The following is a 16,628-nucleotide window of genomic DNA, read 5'->3' as shown; positions in this document are numbered from 1 at the left end:
TTTGATAAGTCAAACGGAAACATGATAAACCTCTACTTTTAGTATATAATCTTATTTTTTAGAAATTTAAAAAAAAAAAAATTTCCATCACAAATTCTTTGGAACAAATAGTATAGAATTTTCATATTTATATATTTTCTTGTTGGAGTGATAGAGAAGAAGTTTCCATAATATTAGTTAACATTCATATTTAAAATATCTTTTTGTTGTTGATTTTAGTAAAAATATTATACTATATTAAAATTTGCAGAACTCTGTTACAGTGTGAAGTCGAAGTTCAGTTAGGTTGCCCCAACGGTGATGGCGTCGAAAGGTTCAACACCTCCATATCCCAGTGCTGCTAGAATCTCCGATTCTCAGTGTTTTCCGCAATACACCGCTTCTCTCAAATGTCAGTTACTCTTGTTGCTCTCCTCCTTCATCCGTTTCTTTTTTTAACTTTTATTTTTCAAATTGAACAGGCTACGGTTTCTCATGATTGATATTCTAATTGAATTTGAATGGCCCAAGAATGTTTTAGCTTTCTGATATATGTGGGTATTTTCCATACCTCAGAAATGTATGTTTTTTAAATAATTTAGGTTTTACCGTTTTGGTAATTTCTGTTGGGAATTAGTGGATTGAGTCAAGTGGAATTCAAGTAGTTATCTTTTCAAAGATGAGAGAAAGAAAAAGAAGAAAAATAAAATTGAAGGATTTAAAGCTTCTGGGTAAGAACATTTAGTTTAGTTGACATGGAGATGAAATAGAAAATTAAATATTGTTGAAAATAAACTTAATCTCCATCAACATAATTTATCATCCTCTTAACTATTCCTCTGTGTAATGTGACAGACTTTAGAGGCTTCATTTTTTCTATGCTAAATATATTGGATGAACCATGCCGCACTTTATAGAATTTGTTTGCTAAACTATATTGGTTTTTGTTCTTTTATAACATTATTCGAGATCAAGGATTTTGGGCCTTCCTAATATATTAGGTTGTGTTCTTGAGCTTTCATATCATACTCTTTATTCAAATGAATGCCTTCTTTTGATTGGTGGCTGAATTAAGCATAAATGTTGAGTAAATGTTTGACCAGAGCAAGTGTTGTTTGTTGGTATACCTAAGGAGTGACAGTTCATAGTTATATGGTTATTTTGAATGTTGCACATTTCCTTTATGGGATCATAACTAATACTGACCTTGAGCTATTCAGCCAATTATCACTGTATCTTACATTGTTTTTTAAACGTTTTCAGGTTTAGAAGAATTTAACTCTGATAAGAGTAAATGTCAAGAACATTTTGATGTTTACAAGGAGTGCAAGAAAAAAGAGGTAACAAAAATTTTAGCATCTTCGTTTATTGTACTGTTTTACATTTTGAATATTTTGGAAGTGGTTATATGGATTCTAGGAGGATTAAGTGTTTTTAGATGAACTGTGTATCTCTGCCTGAAGTCTGTCATTCTAAAATAATTTTAGATGAAATGAGATGCTGGTTAACAAAACAAGAAGTCTGTCATTTTTGGTTTTCTGTCTGCACAGAATTGTTCAGTTCTTGAGCATAACCACTCCTTCCTTTGTCCATGTTCTCTCTTTCTCCATACTTCTTTCAGAATGTTTACTGGGCTTAATAAATATTTGTCGGTTCCCTCAGAAACACAGGGAAAAAATATTAGTTTCTATGGAAAAAGTATTAGTTTCCATGGAAAAAATATTAGTTTCCGTGGTGTCTTAGCTTTAGAGCAACCTGGCTGAGCTAGCCACGTAAAGTTCAATCAGTCAATCTTTACATCAAATGGTCAATTTGCAGTAGAGCCTTGTCAGATCAAATAATGAAACTAATGACATTGCATATATATAATACAAAAAGAGGTTTTGAAAACATCATGTTATTCAATGTTTGTGATTTACAAATCACATGTAATAGCTTTTTACCAAATATTATCATTTGAATCATAATAACCTCTTCTAGCTGTGCAAAATTTTATGATGTGATAATTGTTATCTGGTTGGGTTGGGTCATTATTGTTTTTACTGATTCATTGTTTTAATGTGATTTTTGGGGCTGGTTTACTATGATTAATCTTTAGTGGGAGTAGATTGTAACATGGTGTTTTAGTGAAAATAATGCATTGGTGGCTAAATCTGTTACTTTAGAGTGTACTTCTCTATGGCACTAGGTAATCTGTAATAAACATGATTTTAATTACAATTAGTAGGAAAATTACATCATAAGGTTTTTGCTTCTTTTAAACCAAATCTTGTGGGGTTTGGGAATCTGCAGTAAACATTTGATCAAAATGAGTGGGAAACTTACCTCTTAAGGCTATGCTTCTTTTAAACCACAGTCATGTAGGGTTTGAATGATGGTTTTAGATGTACTTCTAACTGCATCGTCCACTCCACTGAAGAAATAGTACAACCAACACTGGTGTAAACATAATCCATTGCTACCTAAATAGGCAGCTCAGAACGAGATGGAATATACAAGGTTTGTTTTATGTTTGGGCATTTTAAAATAATACTGAACAGGACATAAAGTTAAAAAAGTACCATTTTGATTTCACTAAAAATGGGCAGTGTTAGCATAACAGTAAAGTTCCTTCTTTGTGACCTAGAGGTCAGAGGTTAAAATCCTATTAACAGCTTCTCTACATACGGGGGTTAAGGCTATGTACATTTTCCTTTCCCAAACACCACTTGAAGGGAGCCTCATGCTCTGCAGTTACCCTTTTGGTCCCAATAAAAAAGGTGGAATCAAAGAGTACTGGTTGTTTGTCTGCGTCCCAATTGTTACCTAAGTTTTCCTATTTTTCATGTGTACTCTCCCGTCTTTTTTAAGGTACGCTCTTCACATTGTACACTATTTGTACTTGCTAAAGCATCAAGAGTTGTTCTCGATTTCCGTAGCCTGTCATTCTAAAATAATTTTATGTTTTTCACTTAATTGACCATTGAAGTCATTATCATGTAACTTTCTTGGTTATTTTCTAATCAATCTCCATAGCAAACAACCTTTTCTGGATTAGCTCTTTGATTAGTATGTTCTACGATCAATTGACAAACTACAAATGGTTAGTGTGTATGATGGAGATAGAGCTTTTTATTTCAACAACTAAGTACTAGAAAGGCTACAATAGAGTACTACAACATTTGAGTGAATGACATTAATTTGTATTAGAAGCTTTCATGGAGGAGAGAGGGGGAGGGTGATCTTGGTGATAGTTACTACTGATAAGATTATTTGCTTTCCTTCTTTCTTCTTTTATAATTGCAGAAATAAGGATCGTATCTTTATAATTACAGATAATAGGATCTTATCTATATAATACTTTTGTCATAAAATATATCAAGATCATGTTTATGTTATTCTACGATCATATCATTTTTATCAGATGATACCAAATCTCCTATATTTTATTGTATTGATTTGTTTCTCTCAATATAAATAAATCACTCGAGCTGTTATAGAAACGCACGGTTTCAGCTCAATGTTTCTCTTTATCTTTACAGTTTGACACTTTTAATCCCCCTACTCAAATCCCCTTCTTAGTTTGCCCCTAAATTTCAAAATTGAGTTAGAGCTCGATATACCTTCCTTGGGAACCATTGCATCTCTTCTTCTTCTTCTTCTTCTTCTGCAAACACTATTTATTACTCATCTTATAGGGAAAATTCTTGATATTGTTGCAATTTCAATGTCAAAATATTCATTTCAAAGTTGAACCAGTTTCTATTCATGTTGATGCCATAATCCATTACTGTTACATTGTTATTGATAATATCAGATAAATCTTATTAAACCTATAATGTAGATGGTCAGTTTTCTTCATTTTATATAATATTCAGTTTATGAAGGTTATAGACAGTGAAGTAATGAGAGAGGTTGGAAAGTGTATTATAGGAAGAAATTTAAGAATAAAAGTAGTTAGTTGTTGGGGTTGAGACTTTTTGAAAGTCTATATATTCTTATCCTGAGGGGTGTTAAGATAAGGAGAATAGTTGTTGTGACAGGGAATGCCCTATGAGAAAGGAAGACATTTCCTTTGTAAGCGGATGCTTGTGTAGATAATCGTTGAATAAGACAGATTAAGGGACCCTCCCTGTGTTTTCTCTATTTCGTTTTATCATCTCTTCAGGAGGCGCATATCAGAAGGTCTCTTTACAGCAGTAAATTTTTTTTGCCATGTGTAAATTTGATTGGTTTTCTTTTGTTCTTACGCCTTAGAAAATGTTGGTCAATGCCAATCACAAAAGCCTTATGAGAAGACAGATAACAATGAAGGACATTCCAACTAGGAATGATCATGAGGTCACCTGACCAACCTAACCGGAACTAAAATTATTTAATTAAGTTGGGTTAATGGGGTGAATCAATTTCAAAATGTATGAAGTAGAAGTAATCGGTTGTGTTTGGAAAATTGGCACCCAGCCAACCACGTTAAAATAACAAAAGCACTTGATAGATATCTAATTATCTTTAATCTTCAACTTTATTTCTCTAATCTTTTCAAGATCCAACTTTTGATATAAGATACCAGTGTTCTTTCAACTTTTATGATTGTCAAAATTGTTTCCTATTCTTTGTGGTTTTCTTCTTCCAGATTTCCTTTTTATTTATTGTTTGAATATTTACTCCAATGACAACTCAAATTGATTATTATGGGATCAGGTTATCATCTATTATCTGAACCCGATCAATTTTGTTAGTTTGTGTTCAAGATTGTCGTGAACTCGACCCGATCTAATCAATGATCCCTCCTATCCACAGTCTCATAATGATTCTTATTAGTTAAGAAACCATATTACTGTCATTTTGGATTCTTTATCATTATCTCCTGTGTTGTGTTCTCATTCTACACATGTTTTATGATAGAATATTATGGTATCAGTTGGTCGATATAGCCAATTTCACCTAGTGAGAAAAGGTTTGTTAGCTGTTTTATTCTTATTATGAATTTCAGATTGCATGCATGTTTCCATTTGGTTACACGAGATATAAAAATAAATGTTTGACACAAGGCATCGCATAAATTAAGTTGTCGTAAATCTCTCTTAAGGATGCAATGAATTTCGTTCTGTATTTGTTCAGCTTTGCATTGTTGCATTTGTTGTGATATAATCGTATTAACTGCACTTATAACCATGAATACATTGGAACTATGGTCAAGTCTTCCGCTCTGTTTTCTTTGACATACATGTACTGACTAACTCAGATCAAATATTGTTTCTAAAATTAATTTTCATTGTATTAACCATTGCGTGATAATGCCACTTGAAATGTTTTTGACCAGTTCCTTCACCTTGTTTTAACAGAGGGAAGCACGATTGGAACGAAATAAAAATCGGTCCTTCTTTTCATGAAACCCTGGCCAGGATTTTACTGATTGTATCATAGAAAACAAAGTCAAGACTTCACCAGGATCACTGGTTCACCTATTATAGCACTGAGGTTATGAAACTTTCTGAAGCTGCTACGAGATGATGTTCCAATAAATGTGTACAATGGTATTCTACACTAGGCCCTTTTTGTCTCAATTCTTAGTTAGGTTCCTTTTTCTTTCTTTTTACTGCACTTGTTTCACAGGGCCACTAGAGCAAAATGCATTGAAATGTGTTAAAGTTTGTTAAATTATAGCAAGAAAATTTAGGTTAATTGGTGAGCACCAATGTTGGCACGACTTCAGTATGACAGGGCAAAAGTCGTGCCAAGTTGGCACGACTTCAGTATGACATGACAGAGTCGTGTTTAATTGGGACGATTTGTGCATATGAAGTCATGCCGAATTGGCACGACTTGCCTATATTTGTAATTTTTTTTAAACAGACTCCATTTTGGTAAATAGCAAAAAAAATAACCTCATCATGGTCAAAAACCCTCTTTTTTGGATGATAATATTAACATTATTTGGTAAGGCATGCATTAATTAGAAATATTTATTATGGGTATATAAATAATGTATATTCACTACAATAGTCATGTCCATTAATTATAGGAACAATTAATCAGTCTTTTGGTGATCCATATATGCCTTATAATAATAAACTTCAATTAACTTATAATTTTTTTAAAGATAATTGAAATAAAATTTGATCACTTTGATGATTACCAATCTTTCAAAATTAATATAATCTGTGTGAAATATATATACATATACAATATACATATTGTAAAATGGTGGGTATCATCATTTCAATCCAATTACATTAAAAATTGGAACAACACAGCGGAAGCATAGTAACATGGTGACCTTGTGCCCATTCTGCATAAATGTAGGCTTTATAATTTGGCATCGGAAAAAGAATTATGATTCTGACATAATAAACAAAAAGGTAGGCTAAACAATCCGATCATGGCCCGCTCATTTTAATTAGGAAAAAGTGTTCACGACTTACTCCTCCTACATCTCTAGGAAGCCTTGATTTGTCAATGTCATGGTCATATAGTGGATTATACGAACCTTGAGTGCTTAAATCGCTCGAAGCACCGTCTACATAGACAATGCCAAATATTTATAGGAAGAATTGAGAGAAAGATTCTCCAAGAGTAACCATTTTCGCATATTCGATATTCTACAGGAAGTGAATTCAATCAAACAGGGTGAAAGAAGCATAACGGAATACTACATTGAATCCAAGATCTTGTGGGAACTAGATTCTCTGCGGCCCATACCTGTTTGCACATGCAACAACAAATGTTCCTGCAAACTTTCCAGAGCCATTCTTGAATGGAGAGAATCAGAAAGAGTCATGTGTTTTCTGAAGGGTCTTGGTGAAGTGTATAACAATGTAAAGACGCAGATTCTTCTTCTTGAACCACTTCCTAACATCAATCGTGTTTTCTCTTTAATTTTACATCAAGAAAGGCAAGGAAAACAATTCCATGAAGCATCGGTTTTAGAAACAAAGGTTTTGATCAATAACACAAGCCAACAAACACAAACGTCCAATTATCAAAATGGTGGTAATACTGGATGGAAGAATTATGAAAGAGGAAGAGGTAAAAACTATGGTAAGCAATGTTCATATTGCAATAAAATGAATCATACATCAGATGAATGTTATTCCAAGCATAGATATCCATCGTAGATGAAACAACAGAGGAACATTTATGTTGCCAACGTAGTGGAAAGGGTGGAAGAAGTTGCTGAAAAAAAATCACCTCAAGATAAGTATACTAACGATCAAATAGTGAATTCGTTGAGCACTGAGCAATTGCGAAAAATAGGTGATATATTGCAATTCTCCAACGAAAAAGAAAAATCAAATGGAAATGAGAAATCCTCTATTCAAACTTTTGAGAAAGGTAATGAATCCTCTATTCAAACTTATGAGAAAGGTAAAGTATGCACAAATTTTTGGATCTTGGACATTGGTGCCACAGACCATGTTTCATGTGATCTTACTCTTTTCCTAAGTCATCACGAGATAAAGCCAATAAGATCACGATTACCTAATAATACTCATGTTATAACAAGATGTGCAAGAATTGTTCTTTTGTTAAGAGAATTCATGATACACAATGTTTTGTATATACTAGAATTTACTCTGAACATTCTTTCTATACATAGTTTTGCATCTTCTTTAAACTACAAGCTCACTTTCTCTCGTGATTTATTTGATATACAGGAAATGAGTACATCCAAATGATTAGACAAGCTAGGATTCATAATGGTTTGTACCAGATTCAATGTGCAACAAAGGAAAATTTTGTTTTGTCCATGTAGACTGAGAACCTGTTTGAACACATTAATAACATTGACGTATGACACTGTAGACTTGGGCATTCGTCAAGCAAAAATCTTGAATGTTTGAGTAAGAAATTTGATGATATACATTTTGATAAAAACAATGTTTGTATCCCTTGTCATTTAGCTAAACAACACATACTTCCTTTTCCTTTAAGCAATAGTATTTGTAAAGAAGCTTTCAATATCATTCATTTTGACATTTGGGGTCCCTTTAGTGTTCAATTTATACACGATCATAGGTACTTTCTTACTGTGGTGGATGATTTTACAAGATTCACTTAGACACATCTTATGAAAAATAAATCTAAAACCAGAAATTTGTTAATGAATTTTGTTGCTTTTGTTCAAAAATCAATTTAGTAAAAATATCAAAGTTATAAGATCTGATAATGGGCTAGAGTTTCACTGGAAAGAGTTCTATGATAAGCATGACATTATACATCAAACCACATGCATAAAAACTCCACAACAAAACTCCGTGGTTGAGAGGAAGCATCAACATATTCTAAATGTAACAAGAAATCTTATATTCCAATAAAAAATACCTAAAGTATTTTGGAATTATGCTATTTCTCATTCTGTGTATCTTATTAACAAATTACCTTCCCCTATTATTCAAAATAAAAGTCCATGCTGTATAAAATTGTGCCTAATTTTGATAATTCACGCATCTTTGGTTGTCTATGCTTTGCATCTACTCTTGAAAATAATAGAAATAAATTGGATCCTAAAGCTAAGAAATGCATCTTTTTAGGTTTCAAAAATGGAACCAAGGGTTATGTGGTTATTGACACTAATACTAGAGAAATATTTGTTTATAGAAATGTTGTATTTCAAGAGCATATTTTCTGCAAAATTCTTGATAATGACTCGCAAAACAACTTTGAGAGTGATCAAAGCTTCTTTGATCACATGCTCGACAATGACTATGTGAGGAATAACGAAGCCGCTCTCAGTAATGAAACTATCACAGAAGTTGCTGAAAATCCTGAAGTTGTTGATCTTGACCTTAGAGATCCACAAGAACTCGCAGGATGCCTCCCTACTTGGAAAACTATCATCACCAACTCACAGTATCTTCACAAAAAAGGTTAGATATCCTCTAAACTCAGTTTTGTCCTATAAAAGGTTGTTAAAGGCTCAACTTAATTATACTCTTTCTCTCTCTCTTTTCAAAATGAACCGAGGACATATGAGGAAGTTGTGAAGTCACATAAATGGAAAGAAGCCATGAATGATGAAATCAAGGCGCTAGAAAGAAACCACACATGGTATATTGTTGATCTCCCTGTAGGAAAGAAACCCACTGGGTGTATAAAATCAAACGAAAAGCTGATGGAAGCATAGAGAGATACAAAGCCCAACTGGTTGCAAAAGGGTATACACAACATGAGGGTATCAACTTTCTTAACACCTATTCACCTGTTGCCAACCTGACTACCATACGTGTTATCCTTGCGCTGGCTGCTATCAAGGACTGGTTCTTGGAACAACTTGATGTAGATAATGCTTTCCTACATGGAGATTTAAATGAAGAAGTCTATATGGAGGTCCCACCTAGAGTTGACACAAAGAGGGCTAATCAGATGTGTCGTTTGGATAAATCGTTGTATGGTCTAAAAAGGCAAGTCGACAGTGGTATGAGAAACTAACTTCACATCTGTTCACAATTGGCTTTATTCAATCTAAAGTTTACCATTATTTGTTTATTAGAAAAACTAAAAAAAATAAAATAATTTCTCTTCTTATTTATGTTGGCAATATGGTTTTAGCTGGAAACAACATTAATGACATTACCATTATAAAAGAATCTTTAAATACATCCTTTTGTATTAAAAACCTAGGAAAGTTGAAGTATTTTCTGGGATTAGAGATTGCTCGTTCACGGGAAGGATTCCACATTTGTCAGAGGAAATACGCTCTCGACATTTTGAAAAATATTGGCATGCTTGGAGCTAAACCAGTCGCGACACCCATGCAAAAACAAAGCGATAGGCTCTTCAACCAAGAAGATGAAATACATGATATCACTACCTATAGAAGGACAATTGGACGTTTGCCATATCTAGTTAACACACGACCAAATATATGTTTTGTCGTGCAGTTCCTTAGTCAGTATATTCAGAGGCCATCTATGTATCATTGTCAAGCCATGCAAAGAGTTCTTCGATACATCAAAACATCTCCTGCTCAAGGTATTTTTTTTCCCAAGTCCTCTACTCTACATTTGAAGGCTTTCAGTGACTAGACTGGACCTCATGCTTCATGACTAGACAATCCACGACTGGATTTTGCATATTTCTGGGAGAATCGTTGATCTCTTGGAAGACTAAGAAACAGAGCACTGTTTCCAAATCTTCTTCAGAGGTAGAGTATCGTGCTCTTGCTTCTACATCATGTGAAATACAATGGATTTCCTATTTGTTAGAAGATCATGAAATTACCACTACAAGTTTTGCTACTCTATACTGTGATAACCAGTCAACAAGACATTGCACACAATAACAGTTTTCACGAACAGAAACACATTGATATTGACTGCTACATGGTTCGTGAAAGATTGCAACAAGGTCTCTTCCATCTTCTGCCCATTAGAACTTTTGGGCAACTAGCAGATTTATTTACCGAGGCTCTCGAGAAAGAAACTTTTAACAAATTTATTTCCAAGGTTGGAGTTTCTTCTATTCACACCCCAATTTGAGGGAGAATTTTGGATTTACCTTTGTGGGGGCTTTGGACCGTTTTCTTTCTTAACCCAATTATTGGGTTTGTACTCTTATTTAAATATTACTTTTCTTTCCTGTAAAATGTACTTTTACACATACATAAAATTCAGTTTTTCCAGAAGATAGCACCGTGTTTTCGTTCTAGTGCAGTTTCTTTTCTTCTCAGCTAATTCATTCATCATGAATTCTTTAACATCATATAAACATTTCAATCATATTATTATTATTATTATTATTACAATAATTATGATTATTATAATTATTCTTATTATTAATAGAAATAATATATTATTAATAATAACAATTAATAATACTAATAATGCCACGACCTCGTGCATTCTACATAAATATAGGTTCGGTAATTTGGCATTATGAAAATAATTTTATGATTTTGAAGCTTCCCACAAGAAAAAAAAAAAGTAGGTTAAACAATCCGATCATGGCCCACATTTTAATTAAAAAAAGGTGTTGTTCCTGCTAGGGAGATGAGACCTAGAGAACTATTGAAGTCTTCTTCTCTTTCCTTCGGTCGGTCAGGTGACTGGGTGATGAGTTGGAATTCTTCTCGTCCTCCTGCTTCTCCTTCGGCACCTAGTCTCGGGTGAACACCAGATGGTGGGGGTACCTGCGAAGGCACTCCGACGCTCAAGTCAGTAAAGCGGGTGGTCAGCTCTCAGGCAGGTGAATAGTAATAAATGACATACCTTACTCATTGGGATGCGTGCTATTTATATTATTCTAATGGGCCTACCTTGTTGGGCCCGTTTATCGAAATGGATACCTGCTTAGGGTTGTATTACCTAATTCTTAATGATGGATTAACTTCATTGATATTGGTTTGAGCGTTAACGGTAATAGGGGTCGGCTGTCGGCCATCGGCCAAATTCCCAGGGTCTCGGCCGTCTCGGCCAAGTGGGTCATCGGCCTCGTGATCTCGGCCAAATCTCTCAAATTTTCGCCAAGTTCTCCTGGTTTCGGTCAGGTCAACCTGGCCTTGGGCAGCTAGGTGGGTCTCGGCCTCGCCCATACCGGTACAGGTGTTAACGAATTTCTCCTTGTAAGTAGAGACCTAACTGTTTGTTTGAAATAAAGTAATTCAATTTGTGACGGCCAAAAGATTAGAAGTAGAGAAATTATGACTTTGATGTTTGAATATAAAAGGTGGGAAATTTCAGAAGTAATGCAATTCTAAAAAAATCTTCTATTCATAATCTTTAAATTATGGTTCACAAAAAATTAAAAAATTAGATCATAAATTTGAACATTTTAGTTAAGATAACATCCATAAATTAAAAATGTACATTATAAATTTTTTATAATTTATGATTTTTACACACATTATAATAGTAAGAGAGACATTTACCTTAATCCATAAAATACTCAATCTGAATAAGTATATTCTTCAATCTTTCTCTTTTAATTTGTCTTTTTACAATTTTCTTTCTTCTTATATTTTTTATGGTCAATGGTGATCAACCTTCGTTGTTAAGAGATAACCAATGTTTATTTTCTTTTGTCAACTTCCATCAAATTGGTTATTTTTTTAAAGAAAAAAGATAACTTTCATTATATATTAACCAATAAGTCATTTTATTTTATCAAATTACATTGTCTATAATTATATTTCACATTATTCACATTATTTAGCTTAATTTGCTTTTTTTTATGAGGGCGAAATTCTAGCTTACCTACTTTCATTTAAAATAGATTCCCCCTCTCGCTTTCCCGCTAAAACTTCCATACTTGTGAGACATGGTTGCACTTAGGGATGACAAAACAGGGCAAGTTATGCGGGTCGGGCCGCGGTCTACTTAGAAAAACACAAGACGGGCTTTCTATTCCAACCTGTTAGCTCGCGTAGGTCCGCCCCGCATAATCGGTAGCCCGTGCGGTCTAAGTATAGGTCGGGGCGGGTTGACCTGCATGACCCACAAACTTAAAAATTTTAATTTTTTTTTCTGCATCTCCATATTTTCTTCATGCAACCTCATATTTCACATTCCAAAATTTTTGTTCACATTTTATTACGCATGTGTCACGTGAATAATATTGTATTTATCTAATATATCTAAATAAAAAAATAAATTTATTCAAAATTTCGAATTAAAAAGTTTTATTAATTTTTAAAATTTTTTTTATATGGAATAGCAAACCCGTATACCAACGAACCAATCCGACCCGTATTTTACAAACCAAATACAGACCGGTAGAGTGGAATAGTCCGCATTACCCGTTTAGTATCATTTGATATATGGATGAATATTTGTTGTGCTTTGCAAAGGGGTGGTTGCTGCACCCGTATTCTGATTTTGTATTAAGTGTTTTGAACTTGTTTTTCTTTTTTCTGAAGCTAATGTCGTATTCTGATTTTGTATGTGTTTTGAACTTGTTTTTTCCTTTCTGAAGCTTATGTAGGTGTTTAGTTTCATTAAATATATGGGTGCCTTTTTAACATGTGGAGCCACCTTTAATTTCTATAGTATACGCGTTTATTTATTTATTTTAAGACTTGGGTCTTTGTTTTTTTTTTCTTCACCAGCCATTTCATGGTAGAGTTATGTTTTTCATTCCAATATTACTTCTTTTCACTTCCAAAAAAATTATATATGACTATGTTAGTACACATCATCTTTTTCTAAAAGAAAATAGAAAAAGTTTTGTATTGATTCTTTTAATATAATTGTGTAGTGTATACTACCTTTATATATTAAAGAATCATTTAGGTTTTTTTATATATAGTGTTTTTTATTTAAAAAATATATATTAATTATAATATATTTTAGATACTCATATAATCGCAAACATTATCTTATATTAAAAAAAAATTATGAATAAATATAACTACTTGAGTATATATATGATTGTAAACGTCATTTTATTTTCAGTACCTTCTTCCTAGTGAATCATAAAAAGTACACAAAAACTGAAAAAAATATTAAAATATTAAAATTAAAAATATCAACTCAATAATTTTCGAATAAGAACTACACTATCTTTTATTTTTCATTATAAATAAAAATACGTAGAGTAAAGTCAATAAAAAATATCATATATATATATTGTTTTATTTTTGGAGGAAAATAAACAATTAATATTGTTTTACTCATTTTGCACCTTTAGTTGAAGGTAAATTGTCTTAGGATATTATAGGATTCTAACAACTTTCATTCAAATAATCGACTCTTAAATTCAAAATATGGTTTCGAGACAATTTTCATTTTTAGATATTTTTATAGTTTTCATTAATAAACTATTCATCTCTCTTTTCAAAAGATTTTATCTTCGTTCTATCATAACCCTCGGTTGCAAGGTTGCAAAATTGATCAAGTTGAGCAGAAGTTTAAAACTTATAGTTTTAGTTTTACCTTAATGTATTTGATGATAAAGACACTTGTGTATTGAGAGTTTATAGTTTTCATTGTTGAATGAGTGTGAATTATGCATCTAAAAATTATTATGTCACATTCATCATTAACCTCTATCTAAACTTAGATAGTTTTTTTAAAATGTTTTAAAAGCCTTTTAGCATAAATTAATCAATTATTTAATATAATCAATTATTATAAGTGGTATAATGAATTATTCAATGTATTAATCAATTAACCTTCAAATAGTTTCAAAATATAAACGTGCCGTTAATCATTTTTATGTGAAATGATAGATTAAGTTGTTTTTGTTAGTTTTCCAAAACTAAGATAAAAATAATAGATTAAATGAAAATATAATCGACTATCTCATAAATGTAACTCACATTTTATCGATGGTGAAATACTTTTATTCTAGTTGTGTTTCTAAATACAACAAAGTCCAATATAATCAATTATCATTAAATCTATTTGATTAAGTCATCCTAGAAATGCTTTCCCAGTTTTTTCTTTGTTTTGAAAATTACATTTAATATTACACATATTTGTACTTCAAGAAAAAACCTCAGATTATGAAAGAAGCATATGTATTACATCTTTTTGGGAAAAATTTCTTTTTTCTAAGGCATTTAATGACTTTGATTACTTTCACTTTAGGTGATTTCTTTCCAAATCTCTTGTGAATCATTTTACACCTTTGTGTGGTATGGTTTGTAGTAGGTTTATACATTTAAGTTGCTACTCTTGAGAGTTCTTGCAGAAGTTTAATTCATTGTATGATTACATATTTCGCATGTAAGATGTTGTAGTAGTCCAAATTTGCAAGATAAAGGAAATTTTCTTTCTAAGTCAAGTGGATTATAATTGGATGTACTATATGAGAGATTCAAATCAGTTTTCATTGTCTCTAACCCTTATATTCTATTTTTACTTCTTGATATATTTTTTGTTTTAATAAAATAAAATATTTTGATTTAGTAGATCCTGGAAAATTTTGAGATTTATTAATAGTGAAAAAAAATAATTAAAACATCAATTCACTTTTTCTCTTAGTGGTGCATGGTCTAGTTTTACTTATGATATGTACTGGTGTGGAAGGGCGTGCATATTTCATAACTATGTCTGCTTTATATTTTGGTTTGTGTACATGTATAGACAAAGTGAGCCTAGATAGTACATGAAACTGGTTGTACAATTGTTAATGTGTTGATCGTTCCCTTGCTCCTCACTTCGAATTTGCTTCTTTAATCGTTGGTGATCGGTTGGGGTTGACCTGAAAAAGGTACTTCGATGATTAAGGAAGTACTCTGTGGTGAGAATGTATAGTAAGAATTGATTAAAAACATACCTTACTCCTTTGTAGAGGGTTTATTTAAAGTATTTAATCATGGGCCTTTGTTGTGGTGGACCGAATCTATCAAATATCAATGTTGACTGATTTCTAGGGATATTTCCTGAATTATATAGAGGTATATTTGGAGAATATCTTTAATAAATCAATATCTTCACAAAATCAGTGTTAGCTGATTTCTCGGGAGTGTCACTCGAATTCGATGGGACATAATCATGATTCGTATGGAGTTTCCATAACTGTAACTGCTGCCATTTATTGAGTGTCTTAAATGTATTTTGATACGGTCGAATGATCTTCAAGACCGAGTGACTAAATCATCTAGTACCGACCGATACACTTGCCTCCAAGCTCGAGGAACATTTATTTCTGAAGAGTCGAGATATGACTTTTAGGTACCCCGAGGTGAGACATGACATGGAAACATTTAATGCACTGTTAGAGATATGATGTGAGTCTTTTCAATGTGTCGTTCAAGCGTGCACCGTTTGATCAAAGAGATCTAACGGTGGTGAGGCCATGTCGTTTCGAATGTGGAGCATTGTGTGCCCTTGGATGAAAGGTAATCTAACGGTGTCGATAAGTGGGCATTTTACACTATCTTTATTTCTTCTCTATAAATAGAAATGGCAATTGAACATTGCAACATTTACTATCACTTTCTCTACTATTGAGTTTATCAAGAGTTTGTCCGAGTCCTATTCAAGTTTCTTCTCATTCACATTTTCATTCCAAGAGGTTAGTAATGATTTGTTCTGTTCGGTCTTCTAACATTCTGTTATGTTCTTTGCCCTATGAGCGTACTCACTCCGCATATGATGGTGTGAGAGAAGTGAGTTGTTCGGATCAGGCGGTCGACCTTGCTAGCCGACCATCTGATTGTCCCAACTATGAGTGGGTGGATCCACGCATCCTACACATCCCTACTTGTTTCAGGGGTTCTTCCGCTTTAGATGGATTTTTATATAAAATGTCTATTTTGAAGCCTGACTTCCCCTCGGACGTTGTTGCAGCCGATAGCTTAAACCATACTGATTGGGTTTGTCATGATCAGGAAAATGCTTCATAAGAGTTTTTTCTTTGTATATATCTGTATTTTTAATGACTTGCATGTAACCCTTCCATTAAATGAGTTTACCATGGGGGTCCTTAGGATCCTCAACGTAGCTCTTACCCAACTACACCCGAATTCCTGGGCGGCTCTTCAAGCCTTTAGGCTAGTTTGTGATGCCTTTAGGTTGAAATCGTCCCCCCAATCATTTCTTTTTTACTACAATTCCCGACAACTAAACCTACGAGTTGGTTATCTTTAGCAAGTCGTCTGACATGCATTCGTTTCACACCTTTCACCTCATCCTATAAGCATTTCAAGGAGAGGTATTTCAAAAATTTTGTTAAGTCAAACGGTAAGCTATATTTTTACAATTTCGAAGGGAAACCTAAATTTC

General features: G+C 32.9%; 1 protein-coding gene across 1 annotated transcript; it reads left to right on the top strand.

Annotated features, from left to right (window-relative positions):
* The first annotated feature begins 210 nt into the window (after positions 1-210).
* Positions 211-5,863, top strand: LOC137826173 (Cox19 family protein (CHCH motif)). Its single transcript, XM_068632045.2, has 3 exons — positions 211-391; positions 1,243-1,319; positions 5,304-5,863. The coding sequence occupies exons 1-3, from the start codon at positions 301-303 to the stop codon at positions 5,349-5,351; spliced, it is 216 nt and encodes a 71-aa protein (XP_068488146.1). The 5' UTR covers positions 211-300; the 3' UTR covers positions 5,352-5,863.
* The last annotated feature ends 10,765 nt before the right edge of the window (positions 5,864-16,628 follow it).

This window comes from Phaseolus vulgaris, chromosome 8 (assembly GCF_051622355.1).
Source record: "Phaseolus vulgaris cultivar YP4 chromosome 8, ASM5162235v1, whole genome shotgun sequence".
Lineage (NCBI taxonomy): Eukaryota > Viridiplantae > Streptophyta > Magnoliopsida > Fabales > Fabaceae > Phaseolus > Phaseolus vulgaris.
The sequence above is the reverse complement of the archived record's forward strand: the minus strand, read 5'-3'. Positions and strand labels throughout refer to the sequence as shown.